We start from the raw sequence: 17613 nt of genomic DNA on the forward strand, positions 1-17613 counted from the left end.
AAGCTGTTTGTAATTTCCTCAGCCCCAGAGCTCTGCCTCTGGGCTGGATTGTAGACCCAGCCAATGCTAGCCTAGTGAAGGAAATAACAGCATAGGGCTTGTATCAGGGTTATCCTTCCATTCCTCTTAAGTCCGCTATCCAGAGATCTGCTCACCAAAAAGCTGGGAAAACAAATATCACATACGATAAAAGTCCATTATATTCACTGAGGAATCGTCAGTCGAAACTTTAGAATTTTCAAAGGTGCATGGTTTTGTCATTCTTGCTATATGCAATAATTTTTTCGAATTGCCAATTAAAGCTTGCTTTTAATAGTTAACCTCATTTGTAATTGGCTCATTATTCTTCACTGAAAGTATTTGAGAACATCTGGATCTTAGGTAAATTCCACATTGTGTATTACATGCACTTATTTATAATAACGTGTTTTCTCCTGTGCCTTATGGGTCTGTCTGTACCTCAGGGAAGGACCATTGTCTGCCTAGTTGGCCAAGCCAGAAAGCTAGAAGGCATCCTTGACGCCTTTTTCTCTCCCATCTGCCCCCCACTAGTCATCATGTTCCGTGAACTCTACCCCTGCAGTGTATTCCATGCATCCCCTCTTCTTGGTGTCCGTTGTCACTGCCCTGCTCCAGGCACCCCCGCTCCCCGGGTATCTTCAGCAACCTCCCAGCTCTTCTTCCTGTCTCAGCTGTGTTCCCTTTCAGTCACCTTTCCATGCTGAGTCTGGAATGGTCTTTTCCAGGCGGCTGGTTAGATTATGTGATTCCCTGCAGCCCAGGAGCCCCCCTTTGCCTTGGAGGAAGGCTGCACTGAGGTGCTTGTTTATGAGGCTGTTTCTTACCCCATGCCAGCCTCCCTTTCTGGCCTTACCTCTCATCACCCTGCTGCCTCTCATCTCCAGCCAACCGAACCTCTTTTAAGATCTTTATATAAACTCTTCTCTCCGTCATTTTTGCCACCCACACCTTGACCCCAACCCCACCCTGGCATGCCCCTCCCTTGCCCATCTTTACTGATCCTTCGGGCCCTCCATAGCCTGGCACCTGGTAGGTCTTTGAGTCCATATTTGCTACACGAACAAATGAAGGAAGCATTACCTGTCACAGCGGTGCTCCCAACAGCCAGGCACCGTCCCAGTGAGCCTGGCTGTGCTCAGGACCCATTGCCGGGATTATCAGCGGAATTCTCCGTGACCAGAGCTCTGGGACCGATGGTAAGGACCACTGGCCCTGTTCAGTCTCCTACCTGCATGCCTGTGTAGTACATGCTTTTTCTCATTTTAATCTTCAGGGAGTTTGAAAGCAAAAAACCTGGGTTTAGGTGCAGGCTTTACCACTTAACTAGTTTTGTGACCTTGGACAATTAAATCTCTGCTTCCTCATATATAAAGTGAGGATCAGTGTCCTTTGGATTTATTGCATGGATCAAATGCAACCTTGTATCCAAAGGTTATAAATTGGGAAGCCCTGGGCGCCTGGATGGCTCAGTCGGTTGAGTGTCCCGACTCTTGATTTCGGCTCAGATCATAATTTCAGGGTCATGAGGTTGGGCTCCATGCTGGGCATGGAGCCTGCTTAAGATCCTCTCTCTCCCTCTCCAAAAAAAAATAAAATAAAAAATAAAATAAATTGCGAAGCCCTATGCAAATACTAATAATAAACATAAGCATCAGGCACAAATGATTCAGGGGAGACCTGGGTTGTGAAAGCCTTGAAAAGCAGTTTCTTTGCTGCTTCCAGCACATAGTAACACACATAAAATTGTCTTTGCTCTCTGCACCGAAGCGGACTTTTGCAACTAATACTGGAAAGATTTGTGTAAGGAAAGGCTGGGTATTTTGCCCCCACCTACCATCTGGGTAATCAGTCTGATCCTTCCCCGGACTCTCATTTGCCCAGTGATAGATGATGTCAGTAGCCGAGAGGGTTCTGTGGGGGTGGATGGGGAGAGCTTAGATGCTCACGTCTGTGCCCCTGCATTATAGGGCGCTGCAGTGGCAGGAAAGGAAGAGGGAGCGATTCTGCCAGTTAACCTGATAGCACAGCTGGGAGAGCGCTGGGGGGCCTGGGTTACAGCCTCGAACGGGTCATTAGTTTTTGTCTTCCTCTAAGCAGTTCATGTTGTGAAGAGAAGCAGGCAGGCAAATAAACACTGGAGATATTAAAATGTAACAAGAATATTCTTTAAAATCTATTTTTCTCCCCAAATGGGAATCTGACACCTATTTGGGATGAGAAATCGCTCTGTCTGTCTTTATAGTCGGGAGACTCTCTGCTTAGGTGGTACAGCGTGTGACCATTATTTCACACATGTGGGGAAACATCTTTTATTGAACTGGCTTGAAGAAACAAGGCAGTTCTGTGAATTTTTAACAGATGCCAACGTGAAAACAAATTGTCCATGTGCCAAAGGAAAAACGTGCTTTGCTTTCCAGTGGCTCATGGAACCTTGGTGCTTTGCTGGTGTCCTGACGGTGCTAGAGCTTTCCAGAGGCACCTCTGATGAAGAAATGACATTTTTGTGTAATTGGTCCTGTGCTCTCTTGCTCCCCTGCATTAGCCTGGGCACTCTTGCTCTTCCTTTGCTGTTTTCTCTTTCATGCACAGGATGAACTGTGGTTTGGGCTTTGTGTTTGCCTCAGTGTTTTCCAACAGGCTTTAAAAGTCCCTTACAGTTGTAGAATTTGTTGGGCTGCCTGAAGAGGAAGAGGATGTATGTTTGGAGGCTTAGGTCCACGTTAAGATGCCTTCCAATTTAATAACCTGAAATTTCCCATTTTTGCTTGACTATGTCTTTGACCTTGTTTCTAAATCAGGTTTGTACACCCTTCGACTTAGGGATGCACTTCCATTAGATGACCCTTGCCCCTGTCAGTGACTGTTCTGGAGTTGGGACAACCTGCCATTGCCTATTTGGATTCGCAAAGCTTTCCACTGTATTTTCTTCTATCTCATCTCCCCCAAATATGTCTTCTGGCCACTTTACTTTTTATCTTAAATATAATTTCATTCTATTTTTGAGAATTTTTGAAGTCCTCCTGAAGGTATCTCTTGTCTTATCCAATGAAGAGTTTTTCCTCATTCCTGCAGCATAAAAAATAGTCTATGTTCATCTCTTATGTGGAAAATGTGATTCGTTTATAATGGTTGTGCAGATCAGTTTAATTTCTTTTAATATGCTAAGGTTTAGATAGTAACACTGGATCTTTCCTATAAAACAATTTCTTTTTTCCAAATAAGAGAATTATATAACTTTTTTTAAAACCAGGAAAAATATCCACTTTGTAAACCACAAGTACTACAGTGCTGAAGAAAATATTCGAAAGGTCCTAAAAACTCACTTAATCTAATAGTAATAAAAAGAAAGATTTTAGAAATGCTAATTCTCAATTAGACCAATTTTCTAAGTTGACAACAAGGGGAATTTTTTTTTTTTTTTTTAATTCAGAAAGGAAAAATGTCTCTTTGGCTTAGTCTCTAATATGGGTCTCTATTATGGAGATCAGTAGCATTTTTCCTAAACTTAACATTACTTACAGTGCTATGTAATAAGAATAGATTGTTTGTCTTGAATCTTCCACTGATACTAATACAAATATCTGTACAAGAATGACACTAAAGAAAACAGTCCTTAACGTGCAGACTGAGTGAGTCCAGGTAAGATTCTGGCAACCCTCCCTCCATTCCCATCTTTAGCTATTGATTGGTTACATAGAATATAGCAACCAAAAAATTATCAAATTGTAATTAAATATCTAAACTAACACAGTGTGCCTTTGGAATACACGTTAGGGCAAGTTATTAGCATCTTACTAGGTGGCGGAAACAAGCCTGGCTAAGATTAGGCTTTTCTCACGTGAGCTCCAGAGCTCCATGACAGGGCCCCAGCCAAAGGGCAAGCACTTCTCCCTTCTGGCCCAAGGTCTCAGGTGGTCTTTCTTATAAGTAGAAAGAGAATTGTCTTCTTTAACTACCCCTCCCCCACGCGTGCGTGTGCACACACACACAAACCTAATGGGTTGATTCATCCATTGCATAAATGATTATCAAGCTAGTCATTAGTCATAGGTCCTTATAACCCAATGGTCAACAGAAGTCAAGATCCTTGCTCTTTACCCTAATAGTCAACTCAGGCACTTGACAGGAATCTTGATATTTCTCTCTGTCTCTCTGTATCTTTCTCTCTCTCTCTCTCTCATTTCAGTGGGCAAACTGGGGAATCTGCCAGATCAGGAAGGTTGTACGCTGAGTCTTATGCTGCTCAGAGCTAATCAGTATTGTAGCTATTGGTTGCGTGGCCTGAAACTGACAAGCTTAGCTTTTCTGAGCCAAATAACATGGCCGGCCAATTATTTCTGGAACTAGCTCTCTGGAAAAGGGCAATGCTTTCTGGATAGTCAACTGGGTGAGGCAAGCTACCCATCAGCTGCGACTGGCTCTGTTGGAGGAGGTGTAGAGCAGGCAGGCCCAGACGACGACACAGCGTGTGCTACCTGGGGAAGGGCAGCAGGCTGTTTGCCCGGAGCCTCACAGGGTATGGCATTTGTCACCTCAGTGAATGCACCACGGTCCAGGGACTTGCAGCACTTTTTGGCTTCACTGTGACGGATGGTTTGTAGGGGAGCCTGGCAAAGGGAAGCTAGTTCGGAAACTTGGGCGTCATTCCAACAGGAAATAAATGGTGGGTTGTCTTTAAAATAATATGAATAATAACAGCTATCACTTAGGGAGCCTTTCCCTGTGTGCAGGCCCCGAGCTGCGTGGTGTTCATAACATTTTCTCATTTAATCTTAGGAATGTAGGCTCGCTTGTCATCTGCATGTTGCAGAAAAGGAAACAGGCTTAACTATTAACTAACTGGCCTGAAGTCCCCTAACTATGAGTGTCACTTTGCAGTGACAGTGGAGATGGACCAAGTGGATGCATTTGGCAGATATTTAGGGGACAGAAACAGCCATGCTTTCTGCTTGTTGGGATTTGAGCTGTCAATTGTGCCTTCCTTGAAAAGCCGTCTTCCTTTCCCTGGAAACAGTTCTTCAACTATACTGTGAATTGAGGAGCCAGGCCACCATGTTTATGAAGGTCTTTTTGTAAAGCAAAAGTAAATGGGCTTGTAATGAACGTGTTTTCTTACTCATTAAAAACACGTATTTGGTGCCAGTTCTGTGCCCGGCCCCTCACCTGGTCCCGAAGAAGCAGATGCGGAGAGAATGGGTTTGTGGGCTGCAGCAGGCGGCTGTTTGGGCAGAAACAGGCACGTGAGCCTGTAATTTGGCAGTGAGGTACCTACTGTGCCTCATGGTGCTTTCTGAGCCTACGAAGCGCCTGCTTTTCTGGAAGGCTGAGGAGTGCCGTGGAAGAGAGCAGGAGTGGGGCTGGGAAGGACTGGAGTCCGTGCGCTACACGGAGACGAACGGCCTGGTGGACACACTGTGGGACACGCTATGAAAACCGCATACTCACCAGAGGACACGGTCTAGCATTTTGTTTTCAAACCGTGCCTCCCATTAGTGAGTTTTTAATTGAAAAAAAAAAAAAAAATTTAAATAGAGTGCATTCCACATAATAAGGGTGGAAATTGTTTTGTGAAGCAGTGTGCGTGTGAACCAGCCTGTGAGTATATAAACATAGGCTCACCTACACACACTGGATCATGATATAAAATCTGTTTCTCCCCTATGGATTGTGGTTAGCAATGTTTTAATACTTTGTGAGCCTCAGGGTCTTCATAGTTGTTTTGAAGTTTAAATGAGCTAATAAAGAACTAAGCTATTAGCATGTAATGTATGTTCATTAAATGTCAACTGTTATTGACAGTGAGTGGCAACATTGTCTGGCACATGACAAGTAGTCAATAAACATTTATTAAGTGAAGGGACATGCCCAGGCTTGCCGGTCTAAAGCAACCTGGTGCCTACGGGGAGAAAAAAGTGTCTGACCGATCAAAACCGAGTGGGGACGCTATGATGGAGCTGTAGAAATAGGTCAGGCCAAATTTGGAAAGACTTGTGTGCTGGCCTAATAAGTTTGGACTTCATTCTGTTAAGCAATCAAGAGTCAGGGACTAGTTTTTGAACAAACACGATCGACAAATCCCTGGAGCGATGAGGAAGGACGGGATTCAGAGCATAAGTGAAGGCGTGGGCCTTGCGTATGAGTGAAAGATCCCCTTCTGCTGAGAGCAAAACGCAGGAGGTTGGGGCGTGGACATGGATGTTGGTGGGCGAGGGGGCAGGACGTCGTGAGGGCTGGTGCTGCCCTCCCCCGGGTTCCGTGGCTTCATCAGCTCCCTTGGTCATCGTTCCCTGTGTGATAGGTTTTATTTTAAGTTCTTCCAAGACAAGGATCATATCGTGTCCTTTTTCTCAGGGCTCTCTCATCCTCCCCACCTTCCGTGAGTGTCAGAGTAGAATTGGAGCTCGCTGGGAGAAGGTGTGTGTCAGGCTGTTGTGTTGAGTCCCCTAGTGTGATCGCTGAGATCCGAGCTCGCACGGGGAAGGAAGGGCTCGCGGCATCACTGCAAAGGAGACAGTCATGCTTTTGTCTGGTGTCCTCATGGTGGCTTTCGGTTTAGAAAAGCACTTCTGCATATGCTGTCCTTATTTCACTCTCAGAATGATCCTGGAAGGGGGAAAGGAAGGTGGTGCGGTTACACACAAGCGAGCCCGTGGGTCCACACAGTGGGTCGTAGAGGCAGCTCCTGACCCACGTCTCATGATTGCAAACAGACGCGGCGTGTTTCCTTTGCTCTGAGGGTGTAGCTTTCCCTCTCTGTCCCCCCCCAGCAAAGGGCAGCTCTGATGTTTCATATCAGAAGTGCACCTGTTCGTTTGGAACGTGGTGTAGTACAAGCGTGTGTGTCTGTATACACATGTAGTGGAGGACTCAGAAATAGCGAATTCATTTATATAGACTTTCTGTGGATTTATGGTACAGATGAAATATATAAGGGATGTTTTCATAGGCAGTTTCTATGATTTTTCAATAAGTACTTTGTATAATGTAAATAATAATTATCTCATTTATAATCCAAAATTTGTATTTCCCCACGTTAGTTACTTACTTGGGGCATACAATTCCATAATACACCCAGTAATAAAATATACTTTCATAATATATAAGAAATGAATTTTGTACTTTCTAAATTTCCCTTACTAGAAAGTTTGGTTTTCTAAATTCAGATGGCTTGTAACCAGCGAAACTTCACACCTTTTCTAAAAAGCAGCTTTATTCTCTCAGCTGTCAGTTTTTCTATTCATAAACTATGTCGCAAGCTGTCGTTTTATAATAACTTTCTAAAAGAAGCAAAATACAATCAAATAAATATGTCACCATAAATAGGTAGAAAATTCTTGGTTGAAATTTGGTTTTTGGAAACATTTTTACATTTATTTCATTCAAAACAAAGGTTAAAATCAAAACAAAGCAAGAAGTATCCCAAATAAATATACATGGAAATCACAAACTTGATTAGATTTTTCCTAGGGAAAAACGTGCTGAAGGCAGAATTGAGAACTAGAGCTAGAAGTGTCCCTGTAAGGACCGTGTTCCCTCCTTCTCCTCCCCATTGAACAGCTGGCGGGACTGCAACCAGACAGGTTCTGTGCACGGCAGACGCGGGAGGCCAGGGCCAGCCGCCCGGCTCGGTGCCCTCGCGGCCTCACGAGCTGCTGCTCTTGCTTTTCTTTTGTGAATGTGTAGTAGTACCAGCTACTAATTACTGAAAGCCCGCTGTTCCGGGCACCCACAATATTCTCTCATTTAATCCCCACAGCATCTCTGTGAAGTAGATGCAATTGCCCCTGTTCTACAGATGAGGATGCAAATAATAGACATGCAGAGTTTCTATCTTGAGAATGAAAAGTAGAACTGTTTCCTTTTTAGCCAACTTTTGTCTTCAAATTTTTCATCAATTTGTTTAGACTATGGTAATAGTCAGGAACCTCTTGAGAATACAGTTCTGTCCATAATGGAAACCTTTTTTGGTAGGATTACAGCCAGCATGTAACTGTGATTGTATGTTACAGATCACTTTACTTGCGTGCTCACTGGTCTCCTGCAGTCCTTTCTTCATGCTGCAGGTTATAACAGAATTAGCTTTCAGAAATGTAAGTCAGATCATACCGCTTTCCTGCTAAGACAGCCCGTGGTCCTTGCTACTGTTGATCTCAGTGAAGGACCACATTCCCCCTGGATTGCAGATACAAGAGCTTCGGTGAGCCGTATCACTGTTGCGTAATAGAAGCTGTATCTGCAAGATGAAATACCTCGTAGTCAGGATGTAGAGTGACTAACAGAAAGGTGGGCAAATGATATAAATGGTTCTAGGAAAGGAACAAAAAACAGCTACTAAGCAAAATGTTCCCCTTTACTCATGATAAGAGAAATACAAAATCAAACACAAATTATAAAACACCTCCAAAAAGATGCATCACAAACCATTGCCCCTGGCGCGGGGAACTCAGTGGTAAGAGAGAGGGATGCAGTAGTCCCTCCCTCCACACCCCCACTCCCCTCCGTGCTTTCACTTTCCCAGTCTCCGCAGCCAGCCACACTCCAGAAGCAGATGATACTCCTTCTGACATAGATCAGTAGTGGCTAATGCTACGTCACCACCCCTGCGTCATACCCCTCACACCCTCATCTCCTCCTGTGGGCATTTTATCGTTTCACATCATCCCAGAAAGAAGAAGGGTGGGTATGGTACAGGATGTTGAGAGAGAGAGAGAGACCACATTCATACAGATTTTATTACAGTATTTTGTTGTAATTGTTCTATTCTGTATTAGTTATTGCTGTTCATCTCTTAACTGTGCCCAATTTATGAATTAAATTTTATCATAGGTGTGTTTGCATAGGGAAAAGCCTAGTATATGTAGGGCTCTGTACCATCCGCAGCTCCAGGCATCCACTGGGGGTCTTGGAACATATTCCCCTCCCCAACCCACCCCACTCCCGCAGGTAAAGGGAGACGACTGTATGTATATGTTCCTAAACTTTTGTATCATATTTTGAATTTGTAGACAGTTACACAAGTACTAGAGTAACATGGATTCCACATATTTAAATTAAAAAATGTATAAAAGCTAGCTTGTTCACTCTAGCTAGAAGGTACATCTGAATAGGTGGGGTATTCAGGAGTTGAAAGATATTCGTGGCACTTCATAAAGCAGGAAAGTAGCATCCAGTCCCTTTTCTATATCCCATTTTAGAGCACCAAACACTTTTGCATGGTATTCCGGTTGATCTTACCACTCATCTTCATTTTAAGATGTGGAAACCGAGGCTCAGATAAATTCTGATTTGCCTAAGGTCTCACAGCTAGTTCAGTCAGTGCCCACTGTAAGATGTTTCTTTACATACCTGTCTCCCCAAGAAGATGCTGAGCTAGTGACGCAAACAAGACTGTACTGTAGGCCTCGTGTTCCCAGTTGACTGCCATTAGGTGATTTTAGTTCAGAAGGGAGTCAGGCAAGTGACGTCACCTTCTCCTTTCATTGTCTTGGGGAATACATGGAAAGAGATGAGTCTCGTCCAAAACATAAAACGAGATTTCAGAAAGCTCTTGTAAATGGTGCCGTTGCAAAAGCAATACACAGAAAAATAGCTTCACAATTTTAATTTCTGTGGAAGGAGAGTGGATTCCATACCCCATAGAACCTTGTCTCTGGGTTGTGGCATTTGACGCTGTGACATATTCCATTTGAATTTGCGTTAATATTCTACCTCTTCTGGAATCTTTCACAAACTTGATTTTCTGCCAGTGATGAGTCAGATAATTCAAATGGAACATGGCATATATATTTTTAAGGACTGAGCAAATAGAAATAAAGAAATAACTTGCCCAGGTAAGAATTGTTAGAACTCATCTGAACAAACCTTAAGCCTGTTAAGTGTCCCAGAGGCAGCAGGAACCCAAAGATGGACTGTATCATCAGAGGTTCTAAATCCTTCAGCATGAAGACTTTCATGGTTGAAGTGAAATTTAATGCCCAAGAAAAGGACCTGTGTTACTTTCTTTAATGAAGACGATAGCAGTCACTCTCTAAAAGAAAGAAAGACAAACCCACACAATCTGTATGGAATTTAAACACATTTTTTATTAAACAGGACTCTATATGAAACTCTTGAGAATTTTATAGTAAAGCTTAGATAAATATTTCATGAAACATCTTAAGATGCAATCATTTATAGTAATTTTAGTGCTCTGATTTCTGTTTGTTTTCGGATTTAAAAAAGCAAACATTTTCTATGATGATTTATATCTGGGAGCTGCCAATTGAGCCCAATTTCATAAGACTTATCTTTATAAATAAATGGAATAGGATAATAGGGAACAGCTCTACTTACTTGTATTTTATATCTTAACTCCTTAGACAGAAGCAATGTTGAAAGATCTTTTTTTTTTTCCTAACTGAAATATAAACCATGGCCTTTATAAAAGTCTGACCTCATTTATCCCCCTAAGTTGAAGCTGCCTTTGGATCTGGGTATTATCTTCCCTCCAGCTGCCTCAGAGACTCTTCGGCCACGACTGCTCTAGGTTCTCTGGAATAAACCAGCCCCCCCACTCGGCAGCATACTGGAGCCTTCACGTGACGTGTGAGAACTCCCACCAACCCAGACTCCTGGGTTCTGGGAGTTGATCAAACTGCCCTTCCTTAGTATGCTGGTTTGATGGTGTCAGCTTTTTCTTAAAGACAGGTCTTGATTTGGGGTACTCTGTCTACATGTCTACATGAGTCTTCCACGGCTCATTCTACATACTCACTTGTATTTACCCAGACTACTGATGATGTGGATATACCTTGACATGATGATCCTGCATCATTTAAAGATGTATTTTCTTTATCCATTTGGACAACTACCTGCTAAGCACCTACTTTGTTGTGCACCGCGGTCTGTGGAGTGCATGAGGAATTTAATATTCATTCAATAAATAGTTAACCTACCATGTGCCAGATACCCTGCTGCCACGTTTGGACGCACTAGTGGGACAGACATGATCCTTGCCCTCACGGAGCTGAGGTTTTAGTGGGCACAGGAAGGCTAAGTGAGTCCCAAATACAGTAAAATGATGGCGGGTTATGAGAAGCGCTGTGAAGAAACTCAAGTGAGAAATGGCCAGGGTGGTGCAGCCCAGGAAGGGGACTTGGAGGTGAGCAGAAATCAGCAGGTGGAAGAGCATTCTCAGGAGGGGGAGCAGGAGAGAATAATGCTTTGTTGATGTTACCTGCAAGGAGCCACAGGACATGGGGTCAGAGTGAGAGCGGCAACGCTTAACCACGGAGGAGGCCACAGGCCGTGGTCAGAGGTTTGCATTTGGTTCCCAGGTTCCTGGGAAGCCTTGAGGGGTTTCATGCAGAAAAGCTACGCTCTGATCTCCTTTTTTATTCCTGAAAGATGATTCTGGCAGCTTTGTGGAAAGCAAGGGAAGGAGCAAAGTGGGGGGTGGGTGGTGGTTGAGGCTGAGAGAGCTGAGTAGAGTTGGGGGTTGAGGAGGAAGATGGTAGCAGGCCAGGCTTCTGCAGGAGTGGAAGAGCGGAAGAGCAGCCCGAGAGACATTCCAGAAGCGCAGGCAACAAGATGGGCACATTACCTGGAGAACAAGGGGAGGGAGGAGGGAATCCCGGGAGTCAGGGGATTCTGACAGGAGCGTCTGGGTGAGTTCTGGTGCCATTGGTAGAGACGGGGAGACCCCAGGCATGGTAGGTTTGCGGGAGGAGGTCAGAGTTCTGTTTTGGAATAGCAGAATCTGCTCCAAACCCACCCCTTGTTCACAGTGTACCCGTAAGGGGTGGTATGAGCTGGGGTTCATGGGTCTGCAACACTTTAGGAGTCAAGGTGAAGGATCGTTACTCAGGAGATCAGGGGGCAGAGCAGTTCTGAGCAGTTCCGAGCAGGGGGGAGCAGGATACTGGCCCAACCTTGAGAAGAGGGGCGGGATGTTTAGGTGGCCGGAGACCTGCATCCCAGAGATCGGGTGCAGGGGCTCTGAGAGGGCGCTCACAACGTGTCTGGCCTGGCAGGAATGAAAGACTGGCAGCGTAAGGGGGGCCAGGGTGTTACTATTGCTTTTTGTAGGGGCCTCATCTCCCAAGAGAGGTTAAGCTTGCTTCCTCTTCTCTCTCTTCTCCTTTCCCTAGCTCAAGCCCATGATCCACTGGGTTCGCAGAAACTCTAATGGGCTTTCAGAGTTAGGACTGGGGGAGGCCCAGAGGACCCATTTTGGGGTTGAGACACCTTTAGATGTTTCTTTAGGGTAGTCTCACAGCACCCATCTTCTCCCCCATCCACTTTCCACACAATTCCATGTCCATTTTGTCACCTGCACTTATATATTTCCATTTATTTCCCACCTAGGTTTTATGGCAGGCACACAAAGAAACCCTCAGATGTCTCAGTATGGACCTCAACAGACAGGACCATCCATGTCGCCTCATCCTTCTCCTGGAGGCCAGATGCATCCTGGAATCAGTAGCTTTCAGCAGAGTAACTCAAGTGGGACTTATGGTCCACAGATGAGCCAGTATGGACCACAAGGTAAACACCGTTTCTCAAAAATGCATTGCAGTAGGCTGTAGAAGGTTTGTGAATATGTTAGTCCTTCAAGGTCTTAATAATATAAAAACCTTTTAAGATCCCATTATTTGTTACCTGACAGATTTGTAAAGTTAATGCAAACCCACAGTCCTTCAGTTGCCCACAGTGATGGGAAGAATAATTATATCAAGTATTCATTAAGCATTCATACATCAGACACTATGATAACTGCTCTTTAATATGTGTGTTACTAATAAAGGACTAAATCCGTTTCTGTGATGTAGTTTGAAATGCTTGTTGAGAAATAGACACAGGCCTTGTCTTCAAAAAGTTTCTAATTTAAAACGTGGGTTTCATTATGTTGAATTCTGACCGTGTCCCCCATCTCTCCATAACTATCTTTGTAACAATGTGCTCAGTACTCAGAAGGGTGTTGTCTCATGACATCCGCTCCCAGTTTGTCTCCAAAGTTCTGCGTCCAGTAAAAAGCAGCTCTCATTTTCTCAGTCGGTACCAGTCTTACTCTGCAAAAACAGAACAAAGCCTGAAATGGACATGTCTTTCAAAAAGGATAGGGGGCAACTGGCTGGCTCAGTTGGTGGAGCAGGCAACTCTTGACCTCGGGGCTGTAAGTTTGAGCCCCACGTTAGGTGTAGAGATTACTTAAAAATAAAATCTTTAGGGTGCCTGGGTGGCTCAGTCGGTTAAGTGACTGCCTTCGGCTCAGGTCGTGATCCTGGAGTCCCTGGATCGAGTCCCGCATCGGGCTCCCTGCTCGGCAGGGAGTCTGCTTCTCCCTCTGACCCTCCCCCCTCTCATGATCTCTCTCTCTGTCTCATTCTCTCTCTCAAATAAATAAATAAAATCTTTAAAAAAAAATAAAATAAAATAAAATCTTTAAAATTAAAAAAAAAAAAGGAAGATAAGGCAAGAGTCGAAAAATAATGGAACCATGCCCAAAATGCACTGTTTACATTCTGCCTTCCTGGAATTTGATGTATGTTTTGTCATGTACATGTAGGATCCTTTTATCAAGGTTTTTAACCTGATATATTTTTTTTCTAAGACACTTTTGGCAGTAAGACATTTGAATTTCGCACCTTCTTTATGTTTTGTTTATTTAAATTAGACATTAATGGATAATTTAGAATAAGAAAATCTGGCGCAATTCCCAGAGTTTCCTCAAAAATATCAGGAATATTCCGAGTGAAGATGATGAATGCCCACTAGGAAATTGTAGTAAAACAACAGTCAAGTCAGGTCTCCTCCTGTTAAATAAAGTCTTCTTCTTCTATGAAGACGTTTGTGTGTGTTTAGCAAACCACTGAGCTCTGTCGAGGTTCGTTGAGCGTCTCCAGCCATGAAGCCAGCCCTCACAAGGCGAGACGATCCTCTGAGAAGGCCTTGGCACCTTCTTGACTTTTCACCCAGTGTTCCTCAGGAAAGCTTTTCTTTCTATTTATAGTACTTCATGGTTTGAAAATGGAGTTATCAATGTATTTGTCTTGTTCTTGAAGATTGCTTTCTGAAAGATCATCAGCACCTTCAATATTCCCAACATCACATGGTTTCCTTTCCTCGAGTTGCTTTATTATTTTACATCCCAACTCTTTCTGTTGTTAGGAAAAACGATACTAGAACCCCCAAAACAAAACTTTGTGGTTCGCCCCTTCCTGCCTTTGTCCATACGTGGAGTGGATGTAGACTTTGTGTTTTGCTTGATTCCCTTTACACCATGTCATTAATGGCTTCCCGTGATACTAATTTCAGTAAAACCCTAGGAATTTAGGTCTCACCTGACAGTGGCAGTCTGCCCTGTTCCCGTTCCCTGGCAGCCCCAGGAAGCTGTGACATGGAGATGTTTGTCGCTGCGCTGAGGCAGGTCAGTGAGGCGCTCAGGTGGAAGACCGCATCACTGCCCACGGGACCCCATCCGGCGGCTCTCTTCAAAACTGGTTTCTTTGACCCTTGTGGAAAGGAGAAAACTTGAGTGAAAGTCAGAAAAGCAGCTGTGATATACACAGAAAATGAGGACTTGGGCTCAGAATGTAATTGGAGACAAGGTCAGAGCCTATTGTTCTCAGAATTGGGAGTGGCTAAAGGTCTGGGACTTAGCTGCTAAAACTCATGAGGGCTTCGTATAATCTTCAAAATTGGTCTGTCTTCTCTTAAATAATTCACTCTTGCAACCTCATCCTCTACTGTTCTCAGAATAAGGGAAGATAGAACCTTGACTATCTGATAAGTCTTTTGTGAACAGTTAAGCGCTTATGCTATGGAGTTAATAGCAGGAAGGGCCATTTCTATAGAATGGATTTCTTCGAATAAAACCCTCAGTTTTCTGGAATAATTGAACATTAAGATTCATAATTTAAGAGCACTGAACCTGTGAGGGTTCTCATCCAAACTGCTATGTGTCCTTGGAAAATTGCTTTCTCTTTGGGAATTACTTTTCCTCTAGAAAATGAGAAAATTTGATCATGTTACTTTGGAATTTGCTTTCAATTCTAATGTTCTACAGTCTAAATCTTGCTTCAACTCCACAGCCTTTTATATCAATGCAACCTGCTGGATCCACTACATAACATTTTGGCTATATAGTCAAGAAGGTATTTCTTTTAAGGCAAAAATGCTGAGTGTAGGTTGATACTCGAAACCATTTAGAATAATGAGGATAATTTGCATACTCAACACTTTGTAACTTTGAAAATGAGTGCCTGCATATCTGTCCTATATGCTGTTTCTCCTTCTCCCCGGTGACCTCTCGCACACATCCACTCCGAGGTGCGCATCCTCCTGGGTCCCTTGACTGACTCCCAGTGCTATGTGCTTAAAATCAGTGGCCTGCTACTCTGTGTTCAACTCAGAATTGTTTGCCTTTCCTCCTTGTATTCTCCAGCAAACACTAAATCACAGGACACGAATGCTTGTAACATATTGTTCAATTCAACAAATGTCCTTACTTTTGTGTTTCTTTGTTGATCCTTCTAAGTATGACACAAATGAAATATTTTTTTTCTTCCTCCTCCTAATTAACTACTCAAATTAGTAAAGCATTCAGCTTACAATTTTGTGTTACATGTTTGAAGGTCTCTGAAAAGAATCACTTGTGTGTGACCCACAGAGGACATTAGTCCCATTTTTTGTTTCTGATCCAAAGTAGGTAACTTTCTTCTGGGTAAGTTTTGTTTTTAAGAGCTCTCAGAGGAAGATATCGTACAATCTTTTTTTAAGCCTTTTTACTCTCAGGAGTGGCTTCTCCAAAATTGTTATTTAGTAATAACAACCAACATTTTATTACTGCGTCCTGGGTCCTGTTTGAGGTGGGTTTTTTGTTTGTTTGTTTATAGATTTTATTTATTTACTTATTTGAGAGAGAGAGTAGGGGGAGGAGCAGAGGGAGAATCCTAAGCCGACTCCCTGCTGAACACAGAGCCAGACCCGGAGTTCAATCTCTCAACCCCAAGATCACGACCTGAGCCGAAATCAAGAGTCGGATGCTCAACTGACTGAGCCACCCTGGTGACCCTGAAGTGTTTTCCATAGACTAATTCATTTAATGCTCACAACATGCTCTGTGATAGATATTATTATTATTCCACTCGGCAGATGAAGAAACTGAAGCATACCATAGGTAAACAGCTTCACCAGGATACACAGTGGTCATGCCAGGATTCAAATTCAGGCAGACTTACCTGTTTTCTTAATTAATGGGAAGCTGTGACGTTATCCGCATTTTGCAAATGAGCAGTTTAAGTAATTGACCCACAGTCCCACAGCTAGTAAGTGTTAGAGCCAGGGTTCAAATCAAGGGAGACTTCAGACACCACTCACATAGTCCCATGCCTCTGATGTACCCCCTCCTTGCTGGTTCATTCGTTCAGTGAGCCACTGAAGAGACAAAAGACAAACTACTCGAGGAACAAGGAACATTTTGGGAATACAAGCTTAGAAATACATCAAAGATACTAGAGATGAAGAAAAAAAGTTTCTATGAAGTTAAGGAAATTTTTAGAAATGTATATTAATACTGTAAAATCTGAATTATTAAATATACAAATGGAATGAATCCAATCTAAATGTTTGAAAATGTTTAATTGCAGTATATTTTATTGAAATAGTACTTTTCTACCTTCAAGCAAGTACATGTAGTAACTACCCCTGTAAAATAGGGTTTCCAAGTAGGGCCATAGAGACTTGCTTTAATAATAGAAAGGAGTTATGTAATTGACATGTTAATTATTAATGAATTTGGGGGAAAGAGAGCTGAAACAAATTTCACCTATAAAGGTGAAAGAACAAAGACCATCTTGTTTTTGTGTTCCCTAGAACAGTGTCTGTCACCCTGACCACAAATATCTTTTGCATATTTGTCACTATTTGCAGAAAATGGGCATCTAGCCTTAATTTTGCTATAAATAAGCAGTTTTACCTGGGGCAACTAAATAATTCTGAGCTTAGATTCCCCTCAGTTCTCACTCACTTGTACGAGAGTGTCTGGGCCACCACATACAGCTGCACAGGTTGTGTACTGATGCAGCCCTGGGTTTATGCCTTAATTTGTATAGTGTGTGTCTTAGGAAGCAGGGATCTTTTAAGTAGGTGAGCCTGATGAGACTTTTACTTCTTTCCTTTTTTAAGATTTAATTATTTATTTTAGAGAAGGAGTGTGCACGCACGTGCAAGTAGGGGGAGAGGCAATGGGAGAGGGAGAGAATCTCTAGCAGACTCCCCGCTGAGCACAGAGCCCAACACGGGGCTTCATCCCAAGACCCTGGGATCATGACCTGAGCCGAAACCAGGAGTTGAACGCTTAACGACTGAGCCACCCAGGTGCCCTGAGACTTTTACTTCTAAATTACTTGATAAGGGGCGCCTGGGTGGCTCAGATGGTTAAGCCTCTGCCTTCGGCTCAGGTCATGATCCTGGAGTCCCGGGATCGAGTCCCGCATCGGGCTCCCTGCTTGGCGGGGAGTCTGCTTCTCCTCCCTCTGACCCTCCTCCCTCTCCTGCTCTCTGTCTCTCGTTCTCTCTCTCTCAAATAAATAAATAAAATCTTTAAAAAAA

At 43.4% G+C, this 17613-nt stretch overlaps 1 protein-coding gene across 12 annotated transcripts in view; it reads left to right on the plus strand.

Annotated features, from left to right (window-relative positions):
• The window catches only part of ARID1B (AT-rich interaction domain 1B), a 425168-nt gene that overhangs the window by 336056 nt on the left and 71499 nt on the right, over window positions 1-17613 (plus strand). For 10 of the 12 annotated variants that reach the window (XM_081829188.1, XM_081829193.1, XM_081829189.1 and 7 more), the window contains one exon: window positions 12367-12546. The exons of the other annotated variants lie outside the window; for them this stretch is intronic. In XM_081829188.1, the coding sequence (XP_081685314.1) occupies window positions 12367-12546 (180 nt within the window). The remainder of the gene's footprint in view (window positions 1-12366; window positions 12547-17613) is intronic. 12 annotated transcript variants of the gene reach the window in all.

The sequence above is a fragment of the Leptonychotes weddellii genome, chromosome 8 (assembly GCF_054177405.1).
Source record: "Leptonychotes weddellii isolate Sample4059 chromosome 8, ASM5417740v2, whole genome shotgun sequence".
NCBI lineage: Eukaryota > Metazoa > Chordata > Mammalia > Carnivora > Phocidae > Leptonychotes > Leptonychotes weddellii.